The following is a 22,378-nucleotide window of genomic DNA, read 5'->3' as shown; positions in this document are numbered from 1 at the left end:
GTTGCGCGGTGACTGGATGTGTAGATAGGCCGACGGCGTTCCGTGAAAGGAATGGCACCTGTTAGAAGGTGAAGAGGCTGTTGCAAATGACGGAAGGCGACCAGGAAGCTTGAGCCGCGCTAGTGATGTATTATGTAAGCTGCAAGCATTCACCCCCAAGGTCTGGGCACGGCCAGGGCAGCTCCGCTCTGTGCGGTATCAATCCTGACATGCGAGTCTTTGCATGCTTCTTTTTTAACAGATCTCTTATCTGTTATTAGGTACCGCATCCATTATCCTGAAGTGCTTCAGCACCCTTATCAGTATCCCTCGCAAGCCCTGACGAAGTCGCCCTTCGATCACATCTACAATGTCGTCCTCACCTCTCCTACAGCCGTATGAGAGGTTATGCGAAGCGCCAGAGCGTACACCTTCCTTCCGCCGGCGGCTCTATCAATATTTCTCTAGCAAGACCTTCCACTACTCAGTCCTGCTGCTAGTCACTCTTGATGTTGGGTGCATGTTCGCAGGTATGCAGCTTCTTCCTAAGCATATTCAAGAGTACGCAGCTCAAAGAGTAATATAGATATTATCATCAACCTCATGACATGCGACCGCAAAACGCCCGCAGCAGACAAAGCACTAGAGGTACTAGGATACGTAAGCCTGGTATTCTCCGCGCTCTTCATGTTGGAGTTGTTTGCTTCGATATGGGCGTTCGGAAGATCGTAAGTCTATTGTTCTCTAACAAATTGCTTGTTGTCATAACACGATATCGTAGTTATTTCAAATCCAAATTTCATGTCTTTGATGCGACTATCATCGTTGTCTCCTTCATCTTCGAAGTAAGCCTGCAGGGCGTGGAAGAAGAGTTAGCATCGCTGATCGTTATCCTACGTCTGATGCGCGTTGTAAAAATAATCGATGAGATTAGTGTAGGCGCGCAAGAGGAAATGAAGGGGCTTGAGGAGAAGCTGATGCAGTCCGAGAAAGAGGTCCAGGAACTAAGGGAAGAGGTGGAGAAGCTGAAGAAATTGCAAAATGAAGTGGTCTGATCAATAGGAGTTCACATGGTACGATCAGGTGTGATCGAGGGAACTTGGGCCCGTAAGAATTATTGATACAATACTGAGAATGCTTAGCGTATAGTGCGAACAATAGTATGTTCAAGGGCGGCTCTTCATGTCCTCAGTTCTGACCCGAACTTTTTACCTACTTTGTAGATGATCCTGGGCCGCGGCAACCTGCCATTCACCTGATTTACGTGAGTAAAGACTTCCTGTAACAGTTCGCTTTCAGACTTACCAATGTCCCATCGCGAAAAGCCAGCTGCCCTTCATGAAGCATCAGCAGCGGGTTGTCGGGTAATTCAAAAATATCTCCCAGTCCCTTAGCCTCCTTATTATGCGCCCCCTCGTCCGTGTCTCCGACCGCCACGCTCTCCATCTTTTGCGGAATCGAAAATCTTGGTCTCCAAGCACCGGCTGTCTCGTCGTGAACATCCCGCCTGTGTGATCGTACGAATGTCAGCCGGTCACCCCAGGTTGCTTTCCTCGACGGCCTCTTCTTAATCTCGGCGATCTTTTTCTCGATATCGGTCTCTGACATTGTCTCTGCCAACGGCTTCTCGTACTCCGGAAACGCTTTCAAGAAGCTCGTCTCGCGCCTAATGTAGGAGCCTTGATCGGAGTTGTCGGTGGGACTGAATAGCTGGGCACGCTCAAAGGGCATGAAAATTCCGCATATCTCCCTAGACGCCGAAACTTTGTTGGTTTCGCGAAGCTCGGAAGGTTCTGCGTGCAAAGGCGTGTTTTGAATGGTTCTTGGGTCGGCTGGAGCAGGAGGAGCGGTTTGGGCCTTAGCTGGATGGGGATGGTTGATCTTAACGACAGGTGAAGCCTTCCTTGCGGTATCTGCTTGGTGATCATGGAGGGATCCACTGGAATGTTGCTCAGATGCGGTGCCTGAACGCAAATGCTCCGTAAAGAGTTCCTCGTAGTGCTGTCGCGCACTCGCATTAGCGAAGGTCCACGACCTCATTCGCCCATCTTCAACCAGCTTCGCTCCTTGAAAATCATTGGTGCCTGATAGCACTGCGGCAAGACTGTGCTCCCCCATAGCAGGCCCCTGGCGATATTCGGGAAAATTGTCTGCAACCCAGTTTTGGATCTGTAATGTGGACCATGGTCTACCATCGGAAGCCAGAAGAGCCATTCCTACGAGCTCTCTGTAACTGTATTGCCCTCGCCTGTACTTGAGGCGCGTCTCAGTTCCGGAGCCTGTTGGCCCCACTGTGGTTTCGCCCGGTGTCTTGGGAATGATGACTGCTTGATCTACCAAAGGTTGTGATGCTGGGCGGGCAGATTCGTCTGTTTCCTCCTCAGTTGTGCTATCAGAGCGTCTGACTTTCTCTTGTACGAGTTTCTTCGACTTCGAGCCGACAAGACCGGAATTAAAACACAGTGTCGAAGCCGGACTGCCGGGTTCAATTGGAGTCGTCACCGAAGAACCAGACTCAGCTACCTGGGGACTGTCGTCTTCACTATCTTGGTGGGCGGACAGGGAGTCGGGCGTTTCCGGTATGGTTACCTTGAGTTTATGCGATCCCAGAATTGTTGCCCTAGTCTTGCATCGGCGGCTGCCGCAGTCAGCGATCAAACGGCTCATCACGAGTATTCATCCCCACTCACCATTCGACATTCTCTTCTTTTGTGCCAACCAGGACTCGCTGCTTCTTGCAAATGGAGCATAGAGCCGTGTAACTCGAAATCTTCTCCGTGTCCGAATGATAAGCGGTTAACGCGCTATCATCTGGCCCTGAAGGACTGCGGAGCGCATCGTGTATGGAATGTGAAGAGTGGGGAGCAGCGCTCTCGAGTTGCAACTGGCTAGAAAGTAGATCAGGTGTAGCGGGTATCTCCGTGCGGTGCATAGTGGCATTATAGTCTAAGTCCAGATTTGATCCGCTCGGTAGCTCCGAATGAGCTGACTCAACGACGACCTTGTCGAGGGCAATATCTCGTAGCACAAAATCCAAGAGAGCGGCCCCGTGTTTCAGGCCTGGTCTATGTCGAGATTGTTCACACGCCTCGGGCGATATGACATCCGACAGTGACGCAGCGTTGAGTGGTTTCGGTACATCTGGTCCTGAATAGCCGGCTGCGGCTCTGTTCTTCTCCTCTCTATTCAATGGTTTTCCCGAGGACGATGTGGTGTCGCTAAGATGCCGTGCGCCTTGGTGATGGACTGATAATCCCGATTTTGAATGACCGGAAACGCACTTCAGACATGTCCAAGAGTTCCTATAGATTGTCAATACTGGTCCTGAGTGCAGGAGAAGCGTCCTTACGGATTTGCACCTGGGGAGAGCGGAGGTCTCCGACACGTATCGTGGTAGGGCCTCTGGCATGCAGAGCACAGTATTAGGGGATCGTAGCCTTTGGTAATACTTCTCTGACAAGCGCGACAAGTTCTCTTGTGCGAACCAGATCCATTAGACAGGTCTGAACGTGTAACGCCACTTGATACAGACATCTCATCTTCGTCCGACGTAGGTCGGCCCATAGCATCACTGGCGACTTTCGGCCGAGGAACGCCAGGCCTGTCTTGGAGCGGCTTTCGAATGTTCTCCGTCCTAGAAGCGATCTCCGTAGAACTGCTCTCGCTATAGAATAGAAACTAATTAGCCAGTTCTTCTATTATAATGTTAGAATTAGACGCACCTGCTTTTGCTCGCACGTTGACGCTTTAGGGGCGGTGGAGATATATGCGGAGGAGAACGCACTTTCCGGCTGCTGTTGCCTGTCACATGATCTCTGCCGGTTCGGTCTATACTAAGCATGAGTCGAGGGTGGGGCCCATTGTTTCCTCCGGGATATGGTACCGTCCCTAATGAATCGGGCATAGTTCCTCGACGCGGGATAGCCCCCAGGGTACGGTCGTGCAATGGCCTTTCTGGTTTGGAGAGTTAGCGAACTGTTGTGCACGTTGTCGTCCGCTGAGCCGTGGGGAATGCGGATATCAGATATTTCCAGTTTATGGAGAAACCAGCATTTCGCCACATTCGAGGTTTCCATTGTGGCCAAGATGCCCTTTCCAACGCAGAAAGCAATGTCCTTGGTAGGCAGGACATTACTCTACATACATCAGGACAACCTTGAAGGACCGCAATGGGGACCGTCTAAAACGCTCATGCGATATGACCTTTTACCAAAGCTCATCATGGACGCTTATTGCAATGGGTAAAGGACGGAGAAGGGATGTTTCGTACCTAGCTATGACTTTGGCAGTGCGAGGACGCTGTACGTGCGATACTCGCGACAAGCTCAATTGGCATTCTTTCTAGGAGACGGAGAAGGCGTTGCCCAGTCGAGGCAAGAATTAAAAGGAGCGCGTCAAAGAGCTTGGTGGCGCTCCTGCGGCCATGCAAACGAGTGTTGTTAGACGAAACAGCGAAATAAACAATGGGGGTGAGAGCAAACCCAAATTTTATCCGTCTATCGTTCCCATGGTGAAGGTGGAGGATGAACCGCGATGACGGAGGTGCATGGCAGACCGGGGTCCGCGTTATCACGTGTGACGCTTGTCCTCGATCGGGTATGGTGGGGCCCGCCTGGCTACATCGCAGGAAGGCGCCCGCAGTGGGGGTTCGATTAACTGTGCGCCAGTTCTCTACCTGCTTTCGACATTCTTCTTTTGTTTGGAAGCCATGGATTTCCTCAAGTCCGCAGTGGCTTCCGCCATTTCAAAAGGGCCCGCCTTTGGCTACAGTTTCGGCGATCGTGTCGACATCGACGACTCCATCTGGACATTGTACAACGGCACAAAGCGAGTATGGCCCGGGCTGTCTTGAGCACCTGAACACTAGCTAACCTGCGCTTGCTAGGAAGACGGCTCGAAATGTAGCATATTCTCCTTCGACGTAACCGCGAACAAGTCCCGAACGCCCCTCGCTCGGAATGCGCTCCGCAAGCTGCGCACCTTACGACATCCTGGCGTTGTGAAGGTCTTAGACACGGTAGAAGTATGAATTGGGCATGCTGCCAACGGGAGCAAGAGCTAAGCTGGTGCAGACGGACTCATACATTTACATCGCGACCGAGAGACTAAACCCGCTGAGCTGGCACGTAAAGAGGAAGAGTCTCTCAGAGGAGACAATAAAATGGGGCTTGCACAACGTTGCGAAGACGCTCAAGTTCATCAATGCGGATGCCACCTCAGTACATGGCTGTATACGACCCGCATCCATATTCTTCAGCGAGAGCGGAGAATGGAAGCTCGGCGGCTTCGAGGCCCTTAGCTCCATGAAGGAGGATGATTCCATATTACCGACATACGGTGGCCTTATCCCGGATGCGACGAGATATATGCCGCCCGAAATATCAAAAGGCGGCTGGGAAGTCATAAAACAGAATCCCACCCATGCCGTGGACGCATACAATTTCGGGACTCTGATGTTCGAAGTCTTCAATGGCAGCTACCACGGAAGCGACCAGCTAGGGCAGATGAAGAGCATCCCGCCCAGCATGCACCAAGCATACAAGCGCCTTCTCAACCCGAATCCTAAAGCTCGAATGAGCGTGAGCCAGTTCCTCGATCAGGGAAAGCGAATAGGAGGCTTCTTCCAGACGCCCCTAATTCAAGTAACGGAAGATATCGAAAACCTTGGACTCAAAGCTGAGGATGAGAGGAACGAAGTGCTTGGGTTGGTACATTATCCCTCAATCGGCCTTTGTGATTTGACTGTTTGCCAGGAAACTAGACGAAGTAGCAGATGACTTCCCTGCGGACTTCTTTAAGATGAAGGTTTTGCCCGAACTACTCAAGTCTGTCGAATTTGGAGGCGGTGGCGCCAAGGTCTTCGGTACTGTTATGCAGATAGGAGCCAAACTATCTGAAGAGGAGTACGAGACACAAATCACGCCTGTCGTTGTGCGGTTGTTCGCCAATCCGGATCGAGCGATTCGAGTATGCCTCCTGAATAATTTGCCTCTAATGATAGATCATCTACCGCAGAAGATCGTCAATGACAAGATCTTTCCGCAAATGGTATGCATATGTACTCCCATTTCATCTGCGACCCTAACAACAGCACAGGTCACCGGCTTCACGGACATTGCGCCCGTCGTGAGAGAAGAGACAGTAAAAGCTGTTCTAACAATAGTCCCAAAGCTCTCGGACCGAACCGTGAATGGCGAGCTGCTACGACATCTCGCAAAGACCGCTAACGACGAGCAACCCGGCATTCGGACAAACACCACCATATGTTTAGGGAAGATTGCACGAAATTTAGGGGCAAATGTGCGTTCTGCAACTCATTTTCCGTCTTCGTTGGCTAACTCTCCCTAGAATCGAGCAAAGGTTCTTTCGGCTGCTTTTGCACGGTCACTACGAGATCCCTTCGTTCATGCGCGTAACGCCGCCCTGTTGGCTCTGGCGGCAACAAGCGACCTCTTCAGCGAGGATGACTGTGCCGCTAAGCTCCTCCCAGTCATGTGTCCTTCGCTTGTCGACAAGGAGAAGTATGCCTTTCTTAAACCCATAAGTCCGTACTATACTGACAACCCGATCTAGACTCATTCGCGACCAAGCCCTGAAAACCGTCGATATCTATATGTCCAGGATCCGCAAATACACCTCCACTATGCCAGACACCGCTCTCCCCTCCCCTGCCCTCTCCTCCGGCGCTGCCGGGCCCCGTATGGGTACTCCCGCCAACGATACCTCTTGGACAGGCTGGGCCATCTCCTCCTTCACTAACAAGCTCGCCTCTGCGAGTGGCCAAATACAAGCTGGAGCTAACGGCTCCACTCAACAACGACCATCCTCGGTTCCGCCACCCGCTACAACCAAAGCTGATAAGCCTTCAACCGGTACTTCGACACCCAAACACGGTATGACGCTGACTAAGTCTGCTGCCACAATTCCAACAATCGCGTCTCCTGATCCTGCAGCAGCCTTCAACGACGAGGCAGAAGACTTCTCCGGAGACTGGGGTGGCTTCGAAGATGACGGCTTCGGCACAGGGACTAAGCCCAAAGAGGAGGAAGAAGACCCATGGGGCACTCCTACCATTGCGCCCTCCACCACTACAACCTCCTTCGATGACAAAGGCGAACCTGACTTCGCTGGCTGGCTGGCCGCGCAATCGCAGACTAAGAAAGCGACCAAGAATCCGCTGCCTAAAGGACTCGCAAAGTCTGGCGGTGCAGCAAAGACGACGAGACCTGTTGTGGGCGGACGGACAGGGAGCGCACCGAGTATGACGAGGAAGGTAGTTGTGCCGCCGAAGGAGATTAAGAAGGAAGAGGTGAAGAGTAAGGAGGATGAAGAGGAGGGTTGGGGCGATGCGTGGTAAATAGTGTGGTAGGGTACGAGTCAATATCACAAGTAGGAGTGTTTTGGTATATACCCTTTGTAGCTCTGTCATCTGTGTATAGGAGTAGCATTGCAAAGGTGTTGGAGGCTAGACGGGAACTTTACACGATACCGCAAGAACTCAAAGCTTGGTATCATTGTCATATTATTCATCTAGAGCTCGAAGCCCCATCAGTACTTGGAAATATTGAGTATACACTTCATCATGCCTCCAAACCCAACATCAAGACCAAGGAGCGATCATCGCGCAACAGCCATCTCCGGGCCTCTAGAAACGCACTTCTTCGCCTCTTGGGTCTCTAACCGCGACATGCCCATCGACATGAGGTACTCATTGAAGGCGCCCAGTACCCTCTCCAGCCCCATCACCAAACATTCCCGCACCTCATCCACTTCCGGAATCTTTTTCCGTTCCGCTTCCGGCCTAGCGAGAGTCTCAAAGTCCGACCAGTGAACCTGAAGGCTTGCCACATACTCGTCGATCTTTTTGATCGCAGTGGTAAACACGCGGACAATCTCAGGTACCTCCTCCTGGAAGCGGCCGTATTCATCTTCTTTGATGCTATAGACGGTGAGATTTGTGAGCGTAGTCACGGCGTTGCAGAGGAGTGAGATTTGCGAATAAGGTGCGCCGGTGATGATAAGAGATGCGGTACGACGAAGGCTGGCGCGAAAGGGCCAGCCTAGGGGTGAAGCGACGAGCTTCGAGAAATAGGAGGAGTAGATAGTTTCCGCTTCCTTTGCGCCTTGAGAGAACTTCTCTTGACCCTTCTTGAGGTATTCGCGCGCGTATGCAGACTGGGCGTTCTGGGGGGAACTATGCGTCTTTGCGATGTCGGCGGTCAAAGATCCGAACTTTTCCATGCGGGTTGTCGGGGCATAGCCAGGGCCTTTGATCTGGCCATCCTTCAGAGGCTGAGCGATCTGCGGTACGAGCGAGATGGGCTCGGGCTGCTTTTTTTGGCCGGCATCCGCCGGGCTGTATTTCGGGTCCAGAGCTATGTTGATGCGAGAGGTGAGGAGACGAATCTCGGCAAGGCAGATATCGGATACCTGCTTGAAGGTAGCCGCCTTCTTGCGATTCAGTTCGCCGTAGATGGTCTTGCGACGCTCGAGAAAGCGGTCCGTTATGAGAGCCAGTTCCCAGAAGGCGACAGCTTTGACCTCGTTCTTCTTGGACTTTAGGCCGTTCAAGAGACTGCCATTGGGATCCTTGGAGTCGCTTGTGATGGGTTTGTCCTTCTTCAACGGCTCCTGAGATATGTATAGGTTGAAGGCCAAATTGACGAATTGCCATAGTAGTGCGAGCAGACTCCCCTCCGCCATGAACATCATGACCAATGGGATGAAGGGGGGCAGTCCAGTGGGCTTCGAGGTCTTCGAAAGGCTTACCAGCCACCTCGCCCACCTAAAATAGTACTCCCAGAATATGTATCGGAAGCCCAGGAAGTAGAAGGTGGTCCCGGCGATTAAGGTTAGTGTGGCTAACGCAAGAGCGCGTATACCCATTGGCTTCAGCTGCTGCGTAAGTGCTTGTCTAGGCTTCATCTGCACTTCGGTAGCCGTCGCACCTTCCCGTTCCTTCTTTGGTTTCATGGCCGGAATCTCGATCTTGTCGTAGTCCTTCCAAAGATGCACAATGCCTTGGGCCACAGCCAAAACAATGAACAGGAACCGTAGGAAAAAGGGCCGCTCATTGAGCTTGATTCGCTCATGATATTTTCCCTGCTCCGTGAAGCCCAGCCTATCGTTCCCCGACCGACCCCAAATATACACCTCGGTGTAGAACCATGCAGAGAGGCTGTAGCAAGCGATTGTCATGAAGGTGTTCTGTCGAAGCGTGTACTTGCTGAAGGTTTCCCATGGTGTTTGCGTGTTCCGGCGACCGACGTGGTATTGCGCGACACGAAGGATGTAAACTATGAGGGCTGGGATAAATAGAAGCGTCGTCCGAATGCCTGCGGGGCCGATTGGAAACCAGGACCAGATTACTGGACACTGCATTAGCAGGCATGTTGTGAGGTAGGGACGGCTCGACTTGCCGTTATCCAGATCGCCCATCCATACCGCAATGAAGAAGCAGAGGATCAGCGTATAGAAGCTGGCATCCGCGAACCGCTTGTGCAGTGAGGGGGTGAGGAAGTCCTTGTAAGGCCGCGCTTGAGCTCCAGGCACCATTATGGCAGAGTGTAGGCGTTTGGTGGTACAGCTGCGGGGGAGTCGAGGTAACTATATCATTGCAAGGGCGAACAAGAGCGCTTAAGGGACTGCAGCGGTGAAAAGAGTGTAAGAAGTGAGAGGTGCGTACTCCAGAGCTTTGAAAGTGGACTTCGACTTTGTTTGCGCCAAACACAAACACCTGCATGTCGGCGTTGTGAGATTTCCCGTTGGCCGATGGATAGGTGGCTTATGTAAGTGCGGCGGCGCACGTGCAGCCAGTCGTCATCGCCACAGGAACGACGGCTTGCCGACACCAGCCTCCAGGTAACGACATTCACAACCACATTCGCGCTCCCTCTCCAGGCTCCATTCAAAAGTACCCATAACCACATCGCCCGAGCCACCAGTCTTTTCGGCACATAGACGCCTGCTGCCGTCCGTCCGACGTTATCTCCTCGCACCATGTCGTTCCAGCACTCTTCGTCCCTGGAATCGCAACCTACAACATGGCGACGTGAAGACGATCCCGAATACGCCGATGACCCTGAATTCCGCACTTTCGCAGCGAAGCTTGGCGATGACCTTTTCGCCCTGACCAGCGACGTCGCCCGCCTGTCGCAGGAGATCGCGAAGCTTGGGACATCGCGTGAGACGGCTAGGGTTCGAGAGCGTGTGAAGACGGCGGTGGAAGACATATCGGACAAATTCAAAGATATTGGAGAGAGGCTGAAGAGGCTCGCTACATGGGAGGATGTGGGAGTATGTGAAGCCTCGAAGCTGGATGCTGAACCATGCTAACAAGGTACAGCCGTCGCAAAGGTTCACGCAATCGAAACTCAACCGCGAGTTCAAAGCTTCCCTTACCGAGTTCCAACAACTACAACGCCAGGCTATCGAGAAAGAAAAGGCTTCCGCTTCCGCTGCGCGAGCAGCCCTCCAAGAGCATGCATCACCGACCGAAGAGCGGGGCCAATTTGGTCAACAACAGGACCAGGAGCAGCTGCGGCTAGCGTCTCAGGACGACGTCAACTTCCAAGAGCAGCTAATCATCGAGCGCGAGTCTGAGATCCGCAACATCGAGCAATCCGTAGGCGAACTGAACGAGCTGTTCCGCGACGTCGCGCACATGGTCCACGAGCAAGGAGCCCAGCTCGACATAATCGAAGAGAACGTGGAGGTCACCCATGATGCCTCACGAGGCGCGCACGTCAACCTGAAGCAGGCGAGCAACTATCAGAAGAGCGCGAGGAGCAAAGCTTGCATTCTCCTACTCATCCTGGCCATTGTTTTGGTTATCATCATTTTGGCGGTTGTCCTGGACTAATCCCTCTCCTTTGTTTTAGCAGCTTCAGCTGTACACCTTTTGTATTTTGGCGTGAGCATTGTAACTTCTAGGGAGCTTTTGATACCATGGCGTAGCATTTCGGCGTTGATGGCGCTAGAACATGCTCAGGCTTTCGCTATATGTTTCTCAGTCGGAGATGAATTCAACTTTTTAAGAGGTCCATAGAACGTTCTCGAAGACTGTATCTTTTTCCATTTCGACGATGACGACCGCAGGAAGAAGGCCGTCACACCTTTGCGAACTGATATTGAAAGATCTTCAGATGGGGTTGAACCCTGAGGAGTAAAGTATTCTAAAAAAATAAAGGGACACAAGGTCACGGCCGGGACAACGTCGGCATATAACGTATAAGTGCCGTATGCAACTCCTACAGTATGTCTAATGGCAATCGTATGTAAGTCGCCGCGGAGAACGATCGAGCCTTCATCACTCACGGGCTTCCAAGGACCCAGGACACACGTCGAGCATGTTATTATCAATGCCCATGCCGGCATCGCCCACACCCGGCGCGTCTTTGTTCCGTTCTGAGGCGCACTGTTCCAGTCTCGAAGCAGTATGGCAATACTGTCAACACTAGAACGTCGTTAAGATTTGGAGTCAAGCACCAGAGCCATGGATAAATGGCCAGCATCAAGCCCTATGCTACTACAAGCCTTGAGACTTGCGCTGCTGACAATGGTTGCTGCACGTCCTCCGGTTTCCCTTGCCGCCTTCGTCGAACGGAGACCTGGTCTGCCAAGCAATGCTGTTCGGAATTGAAATTCTGTTAAGTTCTCTGAAGCATGTCTAGATGCCAAGGTGGTGGTTACGTCGGGTTCACGCAGAATGCGGTGAGGATGTTACGAGCAACGCTCCTTCTCTCCCACGCCCACCGCCCACTTATCTCTTCCGCACATTTCATTTCTCTCCTTTCACTCACCATTGACAGCCTCCAGCTGCGCAATAGTAATACAAGAGTTTCACCTTCACCAATCCTTCCGGTCCACCTTCGGACACGCGCTGGTTAATCATGTCGTCCGCAAGCACGTATCCATCCTCCTCTCCTGTTGTCCGGCTCCCTAAAAGTGACCCACTATGGGCTCTCCTCTTTGGTACAGCTACAGAGACGGCGCCTACTCCTACCCGCAAGTCACCTTCCGCTCTGGAACACAAGGCGAATGGAGAGAAAGCACGGCCTTCTCGTCACAGGTGATCCCATCTACATAGTTGACTAACGTTAACTTACAAGAGAGTCCAGCATAGCGGCCCGTCAGGGAGTGGCAGCCACTGTCCTTGTCAAAGTTGGACCAGCTCAAACGAAATATACCGTCCAGAAGGCCTTCCTGAGTCATTACTCGGAGTATTTTCGCAACGCACTCAACGGATCTTGGAAAGAGGCGGAAGAGGGCACAATCGTACTGAACGAAGTCGAGACTGGGGTGTTCAACCTGTTCGTTGATTGGATCTATACGCAGAAACTGCTAGAGTATCCAACTGATTGGCTCGTCGCTGCCGACTGCTCATGCGAACCCGAGAAGGTCGTCATGCATACGAACTTGCTCAAAATCAAGCTCTACGTCTTCGCGGATCGATTCCTGGCCCCTTGTCTCCGGAAGCTGCTCAACCGAGCCATTGTGAGCAACGTTCGAGACGGCAGCTGTTCACCCTCTATTTGGACCATCATATACGCGTTCGAGAATTTACAGGCTACTGATCCGGTCCTCAACTACCTAGTCGACGCGCGTTGCACCAGCGATGGCACGCTCTATGATTCGACGGAAGAGAAGGAAATGTATGGCGAGCTACCACATGAATTTCTGGTCAGATATATGGAGAGGTCTACGGAGATGCGTGTCCGCGGGATCAAGCTCAAGGACTTGCATATTTGCGATTACCACGGCCATGAGTCGGGGGAGAAATAGGAAGGCTGCAAAAAGGAGCAAAGTTGAATCAGAACCCTGACTCGGTAAGCGACACTGAAGTCCTCCCGGCTGAGTTTTCGACCGACCAAATTTATGAAGAGTCGTATAGAGGATCTGCAACGCACTGTGGGTATCTTCTCTAGCATTTAGCGTCTTTGATCTGTCATTATGAGATGGGCTCCCCTTTCTCGTCAATCAAGCTCTCCTCAGTCCGTACGGGTCCTTCTCCGACGCCTGTCAGGATGACTCTGCTCACGCCTTCCTTCAGCATACCAACGGCAACACCCGCAACAGTGTTAGCCTTCTCTAGGGCCACCGCATTGACTTGCACAGCATCCCCTCTTTTCCCGCTCCATCCGTCCTTATCCTCCAAAGCAGCTTTAAACAAGCCCGCCACCTCCTTCTCGTTCTCCTCAAGGTAGTACACCACGGCATTCGGTCCCGCGTCGAACGTATATGCCGCAATGATCTTCCCCGCAGCCGTGTTGATGCTTTCCACGGTCTTGATAGCAGCTCGCGATACATCGTTGAGGTAGAAGATCGGCGGATACGTATCTAGACAGGTAGCATGGAACGAGTTGCTGTCCATCATCGTGACTTTGCCAAACGTCTCGAAGTCCTTCTCCTGGATAGCCTTCTGCATCTCCTTCATCCGCCTCGGCACCGTCTCGCTAGCTCTTGCCGGAAATAGCGACGACGTCGCAACCGTAGTCTGCATGCCCGTCGTAGAACTCACACCCTTCTTCGCTGCGCTCACAACGAGGATAATAGCCCGCATCCCCGGCCAGTGCTCCGCAGGCGCGACCTGGAATGCCACGCTGTCGCTCCCATCTTCTTTCGAGCCTTGTTCCCAGCCAACGTAACCGCCAAATAAACTCCTGCACGCTGACCCAGAACCCTGTCTCGCGATCCTCGAAAGATCCGTCGGAGAGGCAGGCAGCTCGTACAAATTCGCAATAGCCCTCACCAGCGCCGCAAACCCCGCCGCACTGCTCGCCAGCCCCGCCGCAGTCGGGAAATTGTTCTCGCTCACAATCTTCAGTGGCATGCTGCTCAGCTTTGGCAAGCTGCCATCCTCATCCTCCATCTTCTTCCTCAGCGCTCGCAACTCTCTGAAGCAGGCCTGCGTCCGCGCGCCAGAGACGTCTTGCGAGCTGCCATTGAGCAGCAGGGAGTCTTGCGGTGGGTAGGAAGCGGAGCAGGAGGCGGTGGTGTGGGTGCGCAGGTCGGATTGGGAGAGCGTGACGCTGAGAGAGGAGTTTGTGGGGAGGTTGAGCTTGGGGTCGCGTTTGCCCCAGTATTTTATTACGGCGATGTTGACGGGGGCGGTGGTGCTGGCGCGGTGGATTTCGGACATTGTAACGTGTTTGCCGGTGAGGATGTAGGGGAGAGAGGGGAGGAAGAAGGTTGGTGGGCGGGGTGGTGCAATATTTGTTGTTTATGCAGGGTCTGCGTGGGGTGGTTGGAGAGGGGCAAGGGGGTTGTCGAGCGCTGAAGAGAAAGACGAGAAGGAATTCAAGGATGCTTGAGACAAGGAGAGGACACTGCTTGTCCGATTCCTCTTCTCTGGTCTACGACTCAATTGACGGACCAGCTGCGAAGAAATACCCCTCCAAAGCGGTGAACCCAAGCATAGTCGTCCCGCCCCACCAATCACATCCCGCCAGTCTCCGGACGTCCAAGCTCAACTTTTCTCGGAATCAACCCCATCATCGCATCCTATTTCAACTACATCCGCACCGCAACTCTCCCCCGGAAGATGTCCTCACAGCAAGACGATCCCGCAGCCGCCTGCCCCGTCGACCACAAAACTCGCGAAGCATGGCTCAAACAAGCCCGCACGTCACAATCCCAACCTCCCCTCCAAACCTCCGGCTGCGACTCCTCACAAATGAACCAATCCGCCCCTTCTCCACCTCCCACATCCCTCGGCATACTAGGCTCAATAGGCCTGGGCACGCAGAGAGAAGTGTCCACAATACCGCGCGCAACACCTTCCGAAGCAGCCTCAAGAGATGCAGCACCAGCAAGCAAGCCAGCGAACAGTGAAAGAGACACCGGAGCGGACAAAAAGACAGGAAACTGGATATACCCGTCGGAGCAAATGTTCTTCGAGGCCATGAAGCGCAAGAGCTATGATCCGCAGGCAGCGGATATGAAGACCATAGTACCGATCCACAACGCGGTGAACGAGCGCGCGTGGATGGAGATCAAGCGGTGGGAGAAGGGGAGGGGGAGCGAAGTGTACGTCCCCATCTATGCTACTTTCATCATGCATTATACATAGCGATACCTTGAAACTGCACACGTTGAACTCGCTGCGAAATGCTAATAGATACTCGGAATACAGTTGCGGCGGCCCCCGCCTCGTCTCCTTCTCTGGCCTCTCGACATCGCTCACGCCGCGCGCACGCTTCAACACGCTGCTCGGCTACAAGCCGCCCTTCGATCGCCACGACTGGGTCGTCGACCGCTGCGGGACCAAAGTCGAATATGTGATTGATTTCTACGCGGGCAAAGATGAGGGGAAACCTGGGAAGGAACTCAACTTTTACTTGGACGTACGGCCCAAGCTGAATAGTTGGGAGGGCGTAAAGATGAGAGCGTTTAGGTTTGTGGGGCTGTGAAATAATAGTTGAAGGAGGGGTGAGTGTATGATATGTATTTGGATATACTGTGTATATGGGGTCTTGTGTATGATATGGGGTTGAATGACGGCAATTTGGAGGCATGATGGTAGGATAACATAGAAGGAGGATGATATGTGATACCATGTCTAAGTATAAGACAGCAGAAGCCGAACTTCGCTCCAGGAAAAGCGCCGCCACCCAAGGAGCACAATTGATGCTTTCCAACGCCTCATACGCCATATCGTATGACGCGTGATATCTTCCCACTCATCCCATGAGCTTTCAAACACCAACATCCCACTCAAAATAATTACCAAAGAAAGTAACAGGGAGACCGCAGGCGAACATGTTCACGAAAACCCTTTAACAGCACTAGTACCAAGTAATCCCCAGCTCCTTCAACCTCTTACAATTCCGCATCGGCAGCTCCCTCGCCTGCCTCTTCATATCTTCATCATCGCGGAACCACCCCAATGCGTCCTGTTCCATCTTCTGCTGCTGGAACCTTTCGTTCTCGCATCGCACGTTGATGGTGTGTATGTACTTGCTCTCGGCCGTCTGGTCGAGCTTGACCCACGCTTTGTTGTTGTAGCCTTCGACTTCGCGCGGGTCGACATAGTAGGGCACCTTTAGGCGGACGGATACGCGTTCTTGCGTGTTTGGCGGTCGCGGCGAGTCGAAGACGACGGCGGGGCCTTGGGGTACTGAACTGGAGCTGAATACCGAGGAGAGAAGTGGGAGGATGAACAGGAAGAGGAGCGGGAGGAGTGAAGACAGCGTGCTCGATAGACTGGGCGCGGGTTCCGAGCCAGGAGGTTGCGCCGTGCCGGGTCGTCTCCTCGGCCTCCCACCCCCAAACTGATGCACGCGAATGCCCGGCCCACCGCCCAGATTAAACACAAACCCGGGCCCCGTATCGAAGATACCACCACCTGTATCACGTATTAACATTGCGATCTCTTGCCAGGAACTCCTGCAGTCGGCGATAGCGAGCAGACATACCGAAAGGTCCGCCGAACGGCCCTCCTCCGCCAAAGAACTGCCTGAACATCTCCTCGGGCGATATCTCTTCCTCGAACATGGGGCCGGGGCGACCGCCTGACGCGCGCGCAAAGTTGCTGAAGGGGGATGCGCCGCCGCCAGCAGACGAGGCGCCCGGGAAGCGCGAGTCTGGGTCGCCGCCGAAGCGGTCGAATTTGGCTTTCTTGTCGGGGTCGGAGAGCACTTGGAAGGCTCTTGATACCACTGTACGTGGGTTAGCACCCTATCCATATCTCAGTCCTTCCCCACAATCCACATCTTCCAGCAGGTAAACCGTATATACGTACGCTTAAACGCCTCATCCGCACCATCGTACCCATTTTTATCCGGATGTGTCAACAGGCTCAACTTCCTATATGCCTTCTTGATGTCGCCATCACTACACGTCGTCTTGACCTCTTCGAGCCCCAAGATCTCGTAAAACGCGGTAGGGGCACATCGCTTTATCCGTATCACGGCGGCTTTCTGCTCGATTGTGAATGCGCGGCCCGAGCTGCCGTCGTGGTGCTGCCGGTGCTTCGCGTCGCCGTTCGGTCGGGCGTCCGCACCGCTGGCTTTGGCGGACATGGCTGCGGGAGAGAGAGGCCGGGTGTGGCCCGCGGATCGAGGCGGGCGGGTAGGAGAGGGGTGTGCGGCGAGAGATGGTCTGGGAGGGATTGTCGGATGTTTACGCCGCGGAGGTGGAATGGAGGATGGAGGGGTAGGGATGAGGATCTGGAGTTTGGATCCTAAAGTCGAGGCCACAGCAACGGAAAGAAGTGGTGCGCACGGACGTCATCAACCTTGGAACTTCACTGAACTTCATACAACAAACTCCAACCTTACTAAAAACTCTCCATCTCTTTCTCAAAACCAAGCTGAATTCCATCAGTTCCTATATCACAGTAATGGCCGACACAAAAGCCAAGGAGGGGCTCCTTCAATCCCTTCGCAACTGGGGAGGTACGGCCTGCATCCCAATCCACTCACGTGCAACCAATATTCACCTTCCGTTTAGAACACTCTGTCCCGCCGACACTCCTCGCCACCCTGATAACAGCGCAGCACATGCGCCCCTTCCAGCCACTGCCAATGATGTTCCCGCCCGTGCTGCTATTCTCAAGCTATTTAAACCTCAGCGGGTATAAGACCGACGCCGCGGGAACGACGGCTGCGTGGAGTGGGTTGTATGCGCTTCTAGCTATGCGGCGGAAGCAGGTATGTGTTCAAGTACGCCAGTTTTTGATGGGGCATCCTAGGTTTGCTAGTGAAGAATACTGACTAACGCCTCATAGCAATTCACGCAAAAGTTCACAATACGAGGGTTTGTTCGTGGAGCCTCATTAGCGCTCTGCGCAGTCAACGTGGCGGGATGCGGATTGGCGTATGTCTTTGGACGGAGAGAAAAGGAGGATCGGAAAGAGTGATCGGAACGCATGCGCTTTTGTAGCATATTGTACATCACATAAGTAGAACCATCAGGGGACAGAGGGCGCATGGAGCTTCAATCGTGAAAGCGGGTATGAATTTGATTTAACATACCAATGCATCGCTAACGATGCAAACTGGTTACCTTAGGCGGGACCACTGTACATAGACTCTAAGTCAAAATGCCCAAGCACATGTTTTGATCCCGATCCCTCAGGTAAAAGACGCCTTAAACGCCTTGGATGCGTGGAGGCAACACCTATTTAGGAGCAGGCCCATGCCATACTCCCGGCCTCGTCTACGATGTGTCCATCGGCTCGCCCGCACCCACAACCACCGTATTCGCGGCATTTCGCTCGGCCATCATTTTGGTTAACCGGTCGGTCTTCCATTTCAGAATCTCTTCCCTAAGTGCGTCATTAGGTGCAACCTGCTCAATAGAGAGTGGTGCACGGTTAAATGGATCGTGAGGGTCGCTCAGAAGATGACTCCGAATGGTACTGCGGTCCAGCGTCTGCTTGCTCGCGGGGAGAGTGACCGGGTCCTCCATGAGAGTCGCTAACAGAGGATCGAGGTACTCATCAGGGACGTCGCCAAGAAGCTCCTCTTCTAATTCAAGTTCCTGCTTGGCAGTCTTGATGCGTTCCGCGAGCTGGTCCCATTCCTGGAGCTGCTCAGGAGCTTTGAGCGCGAATCGCTGCATAATGTTCGCTGCGGTGGAGAAGTGCTCGGGCCGATAAGAACGTCCATCCGTAGCTACGGAATCGATGAAAGACTTCTTGTCTTTCAGATTCAGATAGACATCGGCAATCTCGGAGAGCATTTGCCGGGGGTTCCATCCATATTCATCCGCATTTTCCACCTTCAGGTTGGTCTTCTTGGGACCGACAAGCGCATCGAGATTGTAGTCCAGCATGTGGGCCAGGCGTACGACGACTTCTGGCCTCGTAAAAGAGTCGCCGAGCGCTTCGGTGAAGAGCTTCAACATGGCCACGGTCTCGTTCGTCAGTTGCATATAGCTCTTGGCTTTGTTCTGTGCAGCCGACAGCTTCTCTTCCTGCTCCTGCCGAGCGTTCGTATCCAGGTCCTCTGGAGGGTTCTTGAGAAGCTTCGAAATTTCATGGATTTGCGTGAAGGCCGTGAATGATTCGTCTAGAACGAATGTGACATCGTTGAGGAGCAGGTTGACAAACTGCACGAAGAAATCCAGGTTCACCCGCGCCTCCGTGGCAAGGTTATCCTGGTATACCGGATTCGCCCAGATGCACTTGACGACCTGAAAGATCTCGTAGCGAATGTTGAACTTGTCGTAGAACTGCGAGCTAGCACCAGTGCTCTCGCATTCGATGTAAAACTTCATCAACGCGTGTAGGAGGTGCTTAGTGGCGAATTTGTGTGCAAACAAGACGTCACCAAGCACGCCTTTGGATCGCCCGGGAATCTCCCATACGCCGTAGGAGAGAATGGTAACCAAGCCCGCCTTCAAGTAGGGATTCTTGATGTATTCCGAGCTCCGCAGGAACACTATGCAGACCATCATCAGTTCCTCGCTCTGCGTGGAGGTGATGATATGCGGTATCCATCGCGTGATGAACTTGAAGTTGTCGACGATGTCCTCGAGGAAATACTCTGGAAGACACCTAAACGCCATAGACTGCTCGTGCGGCAGAGGCAGCTGAAGTGGCTTCTTGGGAAAGTCGGTCCCCGATACTAGTCGCAGCATCCACACGATAACATACCGCATGAGCTGCATCGACCGGGCCTGAGCGGTCTCATCCAGGAGAACGCCCTGAATGGCGAAAATAGTGCAATGTCCTCTTTCAACCTGGCCTTTCATCTTCTTGACATGAGCGTCAAAGACGGCAAGTTGCATGGGATTCTGCTTGTACGTCAGTCTTGTCCTTGAGGAGGTCGTCCCGGGCCACTTACCGAAGCGTACTTATGCCGCTCAGTCTCCAACTTTGCCAGCTCCTTCTCTAGCCATTTCACATCGCGCTGTAGCGAGGAGAGCTTGGTGTTTGCGGCTTCAGTACCATAGTGATGCGCCGCAACGGTCAAGAAGAAGATTTCGGTGATGAAGTTGGTGGTGCCTTCGGCTTTCTCGTTGTAGAATTCGTCGGAGACATGCTGGTCTGCATTTATCTTAGTCTCATCTTTGATGGTAACTCGGGGTGATCGACGCAAGTAGTTGATGTCAATGCGATCAACCTTAGAAAACGTTGCATCCATGAAAGGCTCGCATAGCTTGTCGAGAATCACGGTAATGTTCACCATGAAGGCATCTGAGGATACCGTCTTAGGGTTGACCTGCATAGCCCGTCGCTTGTGGTTTGCGTTTACCGTCAAGGCGAACCAATCCAGAATCTTCTCTCGCGCATCCTTCACTTTGATGAAGCAATTTGCGATGTCAAAGAGCTCATCCTGGTGTGTCTGAAGAGCTAGGCGCAGAGAACGCTGCGAGTTAATAATGTAGCCTTTGTCTCGGGTAGTAGGGCTGGAGAAGTAATTAAGAGCGACCTCGCCCTGCATGGGTGACAGCCTGAAAAAAGGCCCCAGTAGTGTCGCTGTCTCGATGTTCCGCGCCTCTATCTCCGATGGTAGGAATAGGGGAGACTGAGCCATGGCAATCAAAAGAGGCTGGTAGCGAACGAAGTTCCGCATTGCCAGCATGTACGGTCGGTAGTCGTCATTCATGGACAGCTTTGCCAGCCGCTGACTAAGCTCTTCCATGGCGCCAACGAGAACCTCTTTGACACTCTCGTCTTCACCGAAGCGAGAGACAGCCTCGTTGAGGAAGTCATGGCAAATACCGCGGTCGTTGTCAGGGTCCGCAAGCAGGTGGTCTACCAAGAGATTCGCTGATGAGGCGTCTTCATTGAACATGTCCGGTATGGTGGCAGCAAAGATGCAGTAGCTGAAGCACAGCCGTCGAGCTTCCTTCACTACCTCATACTTGGGGTCGTTCTTGTTGTGCATCCCCCGATATAGCCTGGAAACCCGCTTCCAGCATCCCAGGAGATACTCTAGCGGCTTTCCTTCTGTCTTGCTCTGCGCCGACTCCAGAATCGCCCCATCCAAGGTATCTGTCGTTAACCGAATCGGGCTGCCCGCGTCATCGAGGTCACTCCGCACGCCGGAGACGAAATATAACCGCTTCCCGTGTATATCCCGTGTATGCTCTGGGTCTAGGGTAATGCGAAAGATGCCACTGAGAGTCCGGTCTGTCCAAGCCTCAAGACTGCTTTCCTGGCTCTGAGCTGCTGCCTGGGCCGAGCTGCTGCCATTTGAAGCTTCGGCTGGTTTGGCCTTGATGTGTATTCGGGGCGCAGGGTTGCTCTCTTCCTTCATGCCTAATTGTGTGAAGGGGTTCGGTGACTGTGTGGTGGGTTGGGGCGCGGACGAGGGCGAGGGCGGCTTCTCTGTAGGCTGAGGCGTCGAGCTGCCTGACGGTGCAGTCGCGGGAGGAGTTGAAGATGGTCGCGAGGCTCCGTTCCCACTTGATGGGCCTCCGAGCTTTGCAAGTCGCTTCGCACGGATCTGTTCTCGCGTCAGCATTTGTCTTAGAAACTCTCGAGGGCGCTGGACCTTGTCGGCATCGGACATGGCGTCATGCATGGGCGTGTCGTTCTCCGGCGGTTGGTCGGCCATTTTGAAATGAGCGCAGGTTGCTGTGGGGTGCGAAGCTGGAGTTTGCAGAGAAAAGCCTATGTAGAGGTAGGTAAAATAGAAATTAGAGTGCTGAGGTGAGTCTCCCCGGCGGGCATCTACCTGGGGCTGTTGATGAGCAGTCAGTCGCGGTCCGGTAGGCGGAGATAACTTGCCCCGCCACAGCGGCTGGCCTTTCACCACACCAAAGCACGTGCCTCGACCTCTATGGAAGCTCGCAGAAGTACTATTGTAAAGCATCACCGCCACTTCTCCGCGTTGCTCGTTTTCTCTTAAGCTACATTATAGCTCACTCCATCCGATGTCTTGGAACGCATCAACTCGCAATGCTCTATACCATCGCAATAAGTCGCAGTCTTCGACTGTGCCTAGGTCGCATTCAGCAAATAGCAGAGATCTTAGAAAGCAGCGGTTCGCCGTCGGGAACGTAATACTAGGCAGAGATCTTGATCAAGCTGTTATGCAGAACTAGTTGTGCGTGCTAACTCTCCAAACGCTTGTATTCCTATTTGCTTGCTGCACCTGGCAGACTTGGATTGGCTGCGCAACCTCTACTCACCGGTTCGCATCTTACTTCCTTCTGTGTCACAGAACATGGTCTAGGACTTTGGATCTGGTGTGGGTTTGCATGAAACGGGCATGCGGAGGCAGAGGCATCATCAGTTCCCGGAGGACCAAAATGAGGCTTCTTATCGGTGTACGCTCGGAGTGCCATCCTGATATGCATGATGCTCAGTTTACGCGCTCTCCACTATCAAAGCAGGCTCGTCACACAGTACTGAATCGCGGAGCCCAGGGAAAGCTCAAGTCAGCCATCGCATATTCCAGTAGTGCCAGAAGTTTCATGTCTCTGGTGCCTATCCCACGCCGCT

The 22,378-nt window shown here is 53.2% G+C and overlaps 12 protein-coding genes across 12 annotated transcripts; 6 read left to right on the top strand and 6 right to left on the bottom strand.

The window, feature by feature from the left end:
* The first annotated feature begins 189 nt into the window (after positions 1–189).
* On the top strand, positions 190–1,111 carry BU26DRAFT_27559 (uncharacterized protein). Its single transcript, XM_033821439.1, has 3 exons — positions 190–509; positions 566–707; positions 761–1,111. Exons 1-3 carry the CDS (start codon positions 350–352, stop codon positions 1,032–1,034), a joined length of 576 nt encoding a protein of 191 aa, XP_033691687.1. The 5' UTR covers positions 190–349; the 3' UTR covers positions 1,035–1,111.
* BU26DRAFT_27563 (uncharacterized protein) lies at positions 1,097–3,798 on the bottom strand. Its single transcript, XM_033821440.1, has 5 exons — positions 3,764–3,798; positions 3,329–3,643; positions 2,670–3,281; positions 1,285–2,617; positions 1,097–1,234 (listed from the first exon to the last, which is right to left on the bottom strand). The coding sequence occupies exons 2-5, from the start codon at positions 3,541–3,543 to the stop codon at positions 1,160–1,162; spliced, it is 2,235 nt and encodes a 744-aa protein (XP_033691686.1). The 5' UTR covers positions 3,544–3,643; positions 3,764–3,798; the 3' UTR covers positions 1,097–1,159.
* Positions 3,799–4,641: 843 nt separating this feature from the next.
* Positions 4,642–7,561, top strand: BU26DRAFT_599329 (ARM repeat-containing protein). Its single transcript, XM_033835087.1, has 7 exons — positions 4,642–4,810; positions 4,865–5,002; positions 5,052–5,683; positions 5,733–6,027; positions 6,076–6,279; positions 6,328–6,500; positions 6,553–7,561. The coding sequence occupies exons 1-7, from the start codon at positions 4,688–4,690 to the stop codon at positions 7,334–7,336; spliced, it is 2,349 nt and encodes a 782-aa protein (XP_033691685.1). The 5' UTR covers positions 4,642–4,687; the 3' UTR covers positions 7,337–7,561.
* Positions 7,482–9,706, bottom strand: BU26DRAFT_445653 (uncharacterized protein). Its single transcript, XM_033824593.1, has 2 exons — positions 9,399–9,706; positions 7,482–9,347 (listed from the first exon to the last, which is right to left on the bottom strand). Exons 1-2 carry the CDS (start codon positions 9,532–9,534, stop codon positions 7,597–7,599), a joined length of 1,887 nt encoding a protein of 628 aa, XP_033691684.1. The 5' UTR covers positions 9,535–9,706; the 3' UTR covers positions 7,482–7,596.
* Positions 9,707–9,978: 272 nt separating this feature from the next.
* On the top strand, positions 9,979–10,840 carry BU26DRAFT_414441 (t-SNARE; the record flags this gene model as incomplete). The annotated part of the gene is made up of 2 exons (XM_033823072.1): positions 9,979–10,275; positions 10,325–10,840. The coding sequence occupies 2 exons, from the start codon at positions 9,979–9,981 to the stop codon at positions 10,838–10,840; spliced, it is 813 nt and encodes a 270-aa protein (XP_033691683.1).
* Positions 10,841–10,903: 63 nt separating this feature from the next.
* On the bottom strand, positions 10,904–11,613 carry BU26DRAFT_27475 (uncharacterized protein). The gene has a single exon (XM_033821424.1). It carries the CDS (start codon positions 11,353–11,355, stop codon positions 10,966–10,968), a length of 390 nt encoding a protein of 129 aa, XP_033691682.1. The 5' UTR covers positions 11,356–11,613; the 3' UTR covers positions 10,904–10,965.
* Positions 11,614–12,129: 516 nt separating this feature from the next.
* BU26DRAFT_412709 (uncharacterized protein) lies at positions 12,130–12,762 on the top strand (the record flags this gene model as incomplete). The annotated part of the gene is made up of 1 exon (XM_033822985.1): positions 12,130–12,762. A coding segment is annotated over one exon (633 nt), but the record flags the coding sequence as incomplete, so codon positions are not given.
* Positions 12,662–14,350, bottom strand: BU26DRAFT_513478 (diphosphomevalonate decarboxylase). Its single transcript, XM_033827632.1, has one exon. The coding sequence runs from the start codon at positions 14,117–14,119 to the stop codon at positions 12,929–12,931; it is 1,191 nt and encodes a 396-aa protein (XP_033691680.1). The 5' UTR covers positions 14,120–14,350; the 3' UTR covers positions 12,662–12,928.
* Positions 14,351–14,472: 122 nt separating this feature from the next.
* On the top strand, positions 14,473–15,647 carry BU26DRAFT_473102 (cytochrome c1 heme lyase-like protein). Its single transcript, XM_033825456.1, has 2 exons — positions 14,473–15,006; positions 15,113–15,647. Exons 1-2 carry the CDS (start codon positions 14,522–14,524, stop codon positions 15,387–15,389), a joined length of 762 nt encoding a protein of 253 aa, XP_033691679.1. The 5' UTR covers positions 14,473–14,521; the 3' UTR covers positions 15,390–15,647.
* BU26DRAFT_513475 (DUF1977-domain-containing protein) lies at positions 15,514–17,145 on the bottom strand. The gene is made up of 3 exons (XM_033827631.1): positions 16,721–17,145; positions 16,395–16,637; positions 15,514–16,324 (listed from the first exon to the last, which is right to left on the bottom strand). The coding sequence occupies exons 1-3, from the start codon at positions 16,998–17,000 to the stop codon at positions 15,765–15,767; spliced, it is 1,083 nt and encodes a 360-aa protein (XP_033691678.1). The 5' UTR covers positions 17,001–17,145; the 3' UTR covers positions 15,514–15,764.
* A 94-nt stretch (positions 17,146–17,239) lies between these two features.
* On the top strand, positions 17,240–18,037 carry BU26DRAFT_513474 (uncharacterized protein). Its single transcript, XM_033827630.1, has 3 exons — positions 17,240–17,375; positions 17,431–17,630; positions 17,708–18,037. The coding sequence occupies exons 1-3, from the start codon at positions 17,321–17,323 to the stop codon at positions 17,837–17,839; spliced, it is 387 nt and encodes a 128-aa protein (XP_033691677.1). The 5' UTR covers positions 17,240–17,320; the 3' UTR covers positions 17,840–18,037.
* Positions 17,898–21,635, bottom strand: BU26DRAFT_536732 (ubiquitin conjugation factor E4). The gene is made up of 3 exons (XM_033831366.1): positions 21,426–21,635; positions 19,770–21,377; positions 17,898–19,719 (listed from the first exon to the last, which is right to left on the bottom strand). The coding sequence occupies exons 1-3, from the start codon at positions 21,486–21,488 to the stop codon at positions 18,139–18,141; spliced, it is 3,252 nt and encodes a 1,083-aa protein (XP_033691676.1). The 5' UTR covers positions 21,489–21,635; the 3' UTR covers positions 17,898–18,138.
* Between the last annotated feature and the right edge of the window lie 743 nt (positions 21,636–22,378).

Source organism: Trematosphaeria pertusa, assembly GCF_010094035.1.
Source record: "Trematosphaeria pertusa strain CBS 122368 unplaced genomic scaffold BU26scaffold_1, whole genome shotgun sequence".
NCBI classification, from domain to species: domain Eukaryota; kingdom Fungi; phylum Ascomycota; class Dothideomycetes; order Pleosporales; family Trematosphaeriaceae; genus Trematosphaeria; species Trematosphaeria pertusa.
The sequence above is the reverse complement of the archived record's forward strand: the minus strand, read 5'-3'. Positions and strand labels throughout refer to the sequence as shown.

Bases quoted from the DNA above. Each gene is read 5' to 3' on its own strand.
- BU26DRAFT_599329 (XM_033835087.1), top strand. From the start codon at position 4,688: ATGGATTTCCTCAAGTCCGCAGTGGCTTCCGCCATTTCAAAAGGGCCC. The intron at 5,003-5,051 runs GTATGAATTGGG...AAGCTGGTGCAG, and splicing joins AGGTCTTAGACACGGTAGAA to ACGGACTCATACATTTACAT. The intron at 6,280-6,327 runs GTGCGTTCTGCA...AACTCTCCCTAG, and splicing joins CACGAAATTTAGGGGCAAAT to AATCGAGCAAAGGTTCTTTC.
- BU26DRAFT_445653 (XM_033824593.1), bottom strand. From the start codon at position 9,534: ATGGTGCCTGGAGCTCAAGCGCGGCCTTACAAGGACTTCCTCACCCCC. The intron at 9,348-9,398 runs GCAAGTCGAGCC...TGCAGTGTCCAG, and splicing joins GATGGGCGATCTGGATAACG to TAATCTGGTCCTGGTTTCCA.
- BU26DRAFT_27563 (XM_033821440.1), bottom strand. From the start codon at position 3,543: ATGGGCCGACCTACGTCGGACGAAGATGAGATGTCTGTATCAAGTGGC. The intron at 2,618-2,669 runs GTGAGTGGGGAT...TGACTGCGGCAG, and splicing joins AAAGAAGAGAATGTCGAATG to CCGCCGATGCAAGACTAGGG. The intron at 1,235-1,284 runs GTAAGTCTGAAA...CACGTAAATCAG, and splicing joins CTTTTCGCGATGGGACATTG to GTGAATGGCAGGTTGCCGCG.
- BU26DRAFT_27559 (XM_033821439.1), top strand. From the start codon at position 350: ATGTCGTCCTCACCTCTCCTACAGCCGTATGAGAGGTTATGCGAAGCG. The intron at 510-565 runs GTATGCAGCTTC...AGAGTAATATAG, and splicing joins TGTTGGGTGCATGTTCGCAG to ATATTATCATCAACCTCATG. The intron at 708-760 runs GTAAGTCTATTG...ACGATATCGTAG, and splicing joins ATATGGGCGTTCGGAAGATC to TTATTTCAAATCCAAATTTC.
- BU26DRAFT_513474 (XM_033827630.1), top strand. From the start codon at position 17,321: ATGGCCGACACAAAAGCCAAGGAGGGGCTCCTTCAATCCCTTCGCAAC. The intron at 17,376-17,430 runs GTACGGCCTGCA...CCTTCCGTTTAG, and splicing joins ATCCCTTCGCAACTGGGGAG to AACACTCTGTCCCGCCGACA. The intron at 17,631-17,707 runs GTATGTGTTCAA...AACGCCTCATAG, and splicing joins TAGCTATGCGGCGGAAGCAG to CAATTCACGCAAAAGTTCAC.
- BU26DRAFT_513475 (XM_033827631.1), bottom strand. From the start codon at position 17,000: ATGTCCGCCAAAGCCAGCGGTGCGGACGCCCGACCGAACGGCGACGCG. The intron at 16,638-16,720 runs GTACGTATATAC...ACCCACGTACAG, and splicing joins TGCGGATGAGGCGTTTAAGC to TGGTATCAAGAGCCTTCCAA. The intron at 16,325-16,394 runs GTATGTCTGCTC...TACGTGATACAG, and splicing joins GCCGTTCGGCGGACCTTTCG to GTGGTGGTATCTTCGATACG.
- BU26DRAFT_27475 (XM_033821424.1), bottom strand. From the start codon at position 11,355: ATGCCGGCATGGGCATTGATAATAACATGCTCGACGTGTGTCCTGGGT.
- BU26DRAFT_536732 (XM_033831366.1), bottom strand. From the start codon at position 21,488: ATGGCCGACCAACCGCCGGAGAACGACACGCCCATGCATGACGCCATG. The intron at 21,378-21,425 runs GTCCAGCGCCCT...ACGCGAGAACAG, and splicing joins CCATGTCCGATGCCGACAAG to ATCCGTGCGAAGCGACTTGC. The intron at 19,720-19,769 runs GTAAGTGGCCCG...ACGTACAAGCAG, and splicing joins AGCGGCATAAGTACGCTTCG to AATCCCATGCAACTTGCCGT.
- BU26DRAFT_513478 (XM_033827632.1), bottom strand. From the start codon at position 14,119: ATGTCCGAAATCCACCGCGCCAGCACCACCGCCCCCGTCAACATCGCC.
- BU26DRAFT_473102 (XM_033825456.1), top strand. From the start codon at position 14,522: ATGTCCTCACAGCAAGACGATCCCGCAGCCGCCTGCCCCGTCGACCAC. The intron at 15,007-15,112 runs GTACGTCCCCAT...CTCGGAATACAG, and splicing joins AAGGGGAGGGGGAGCGAAGT to TTGCGGCGGCCCCCGCCTCG.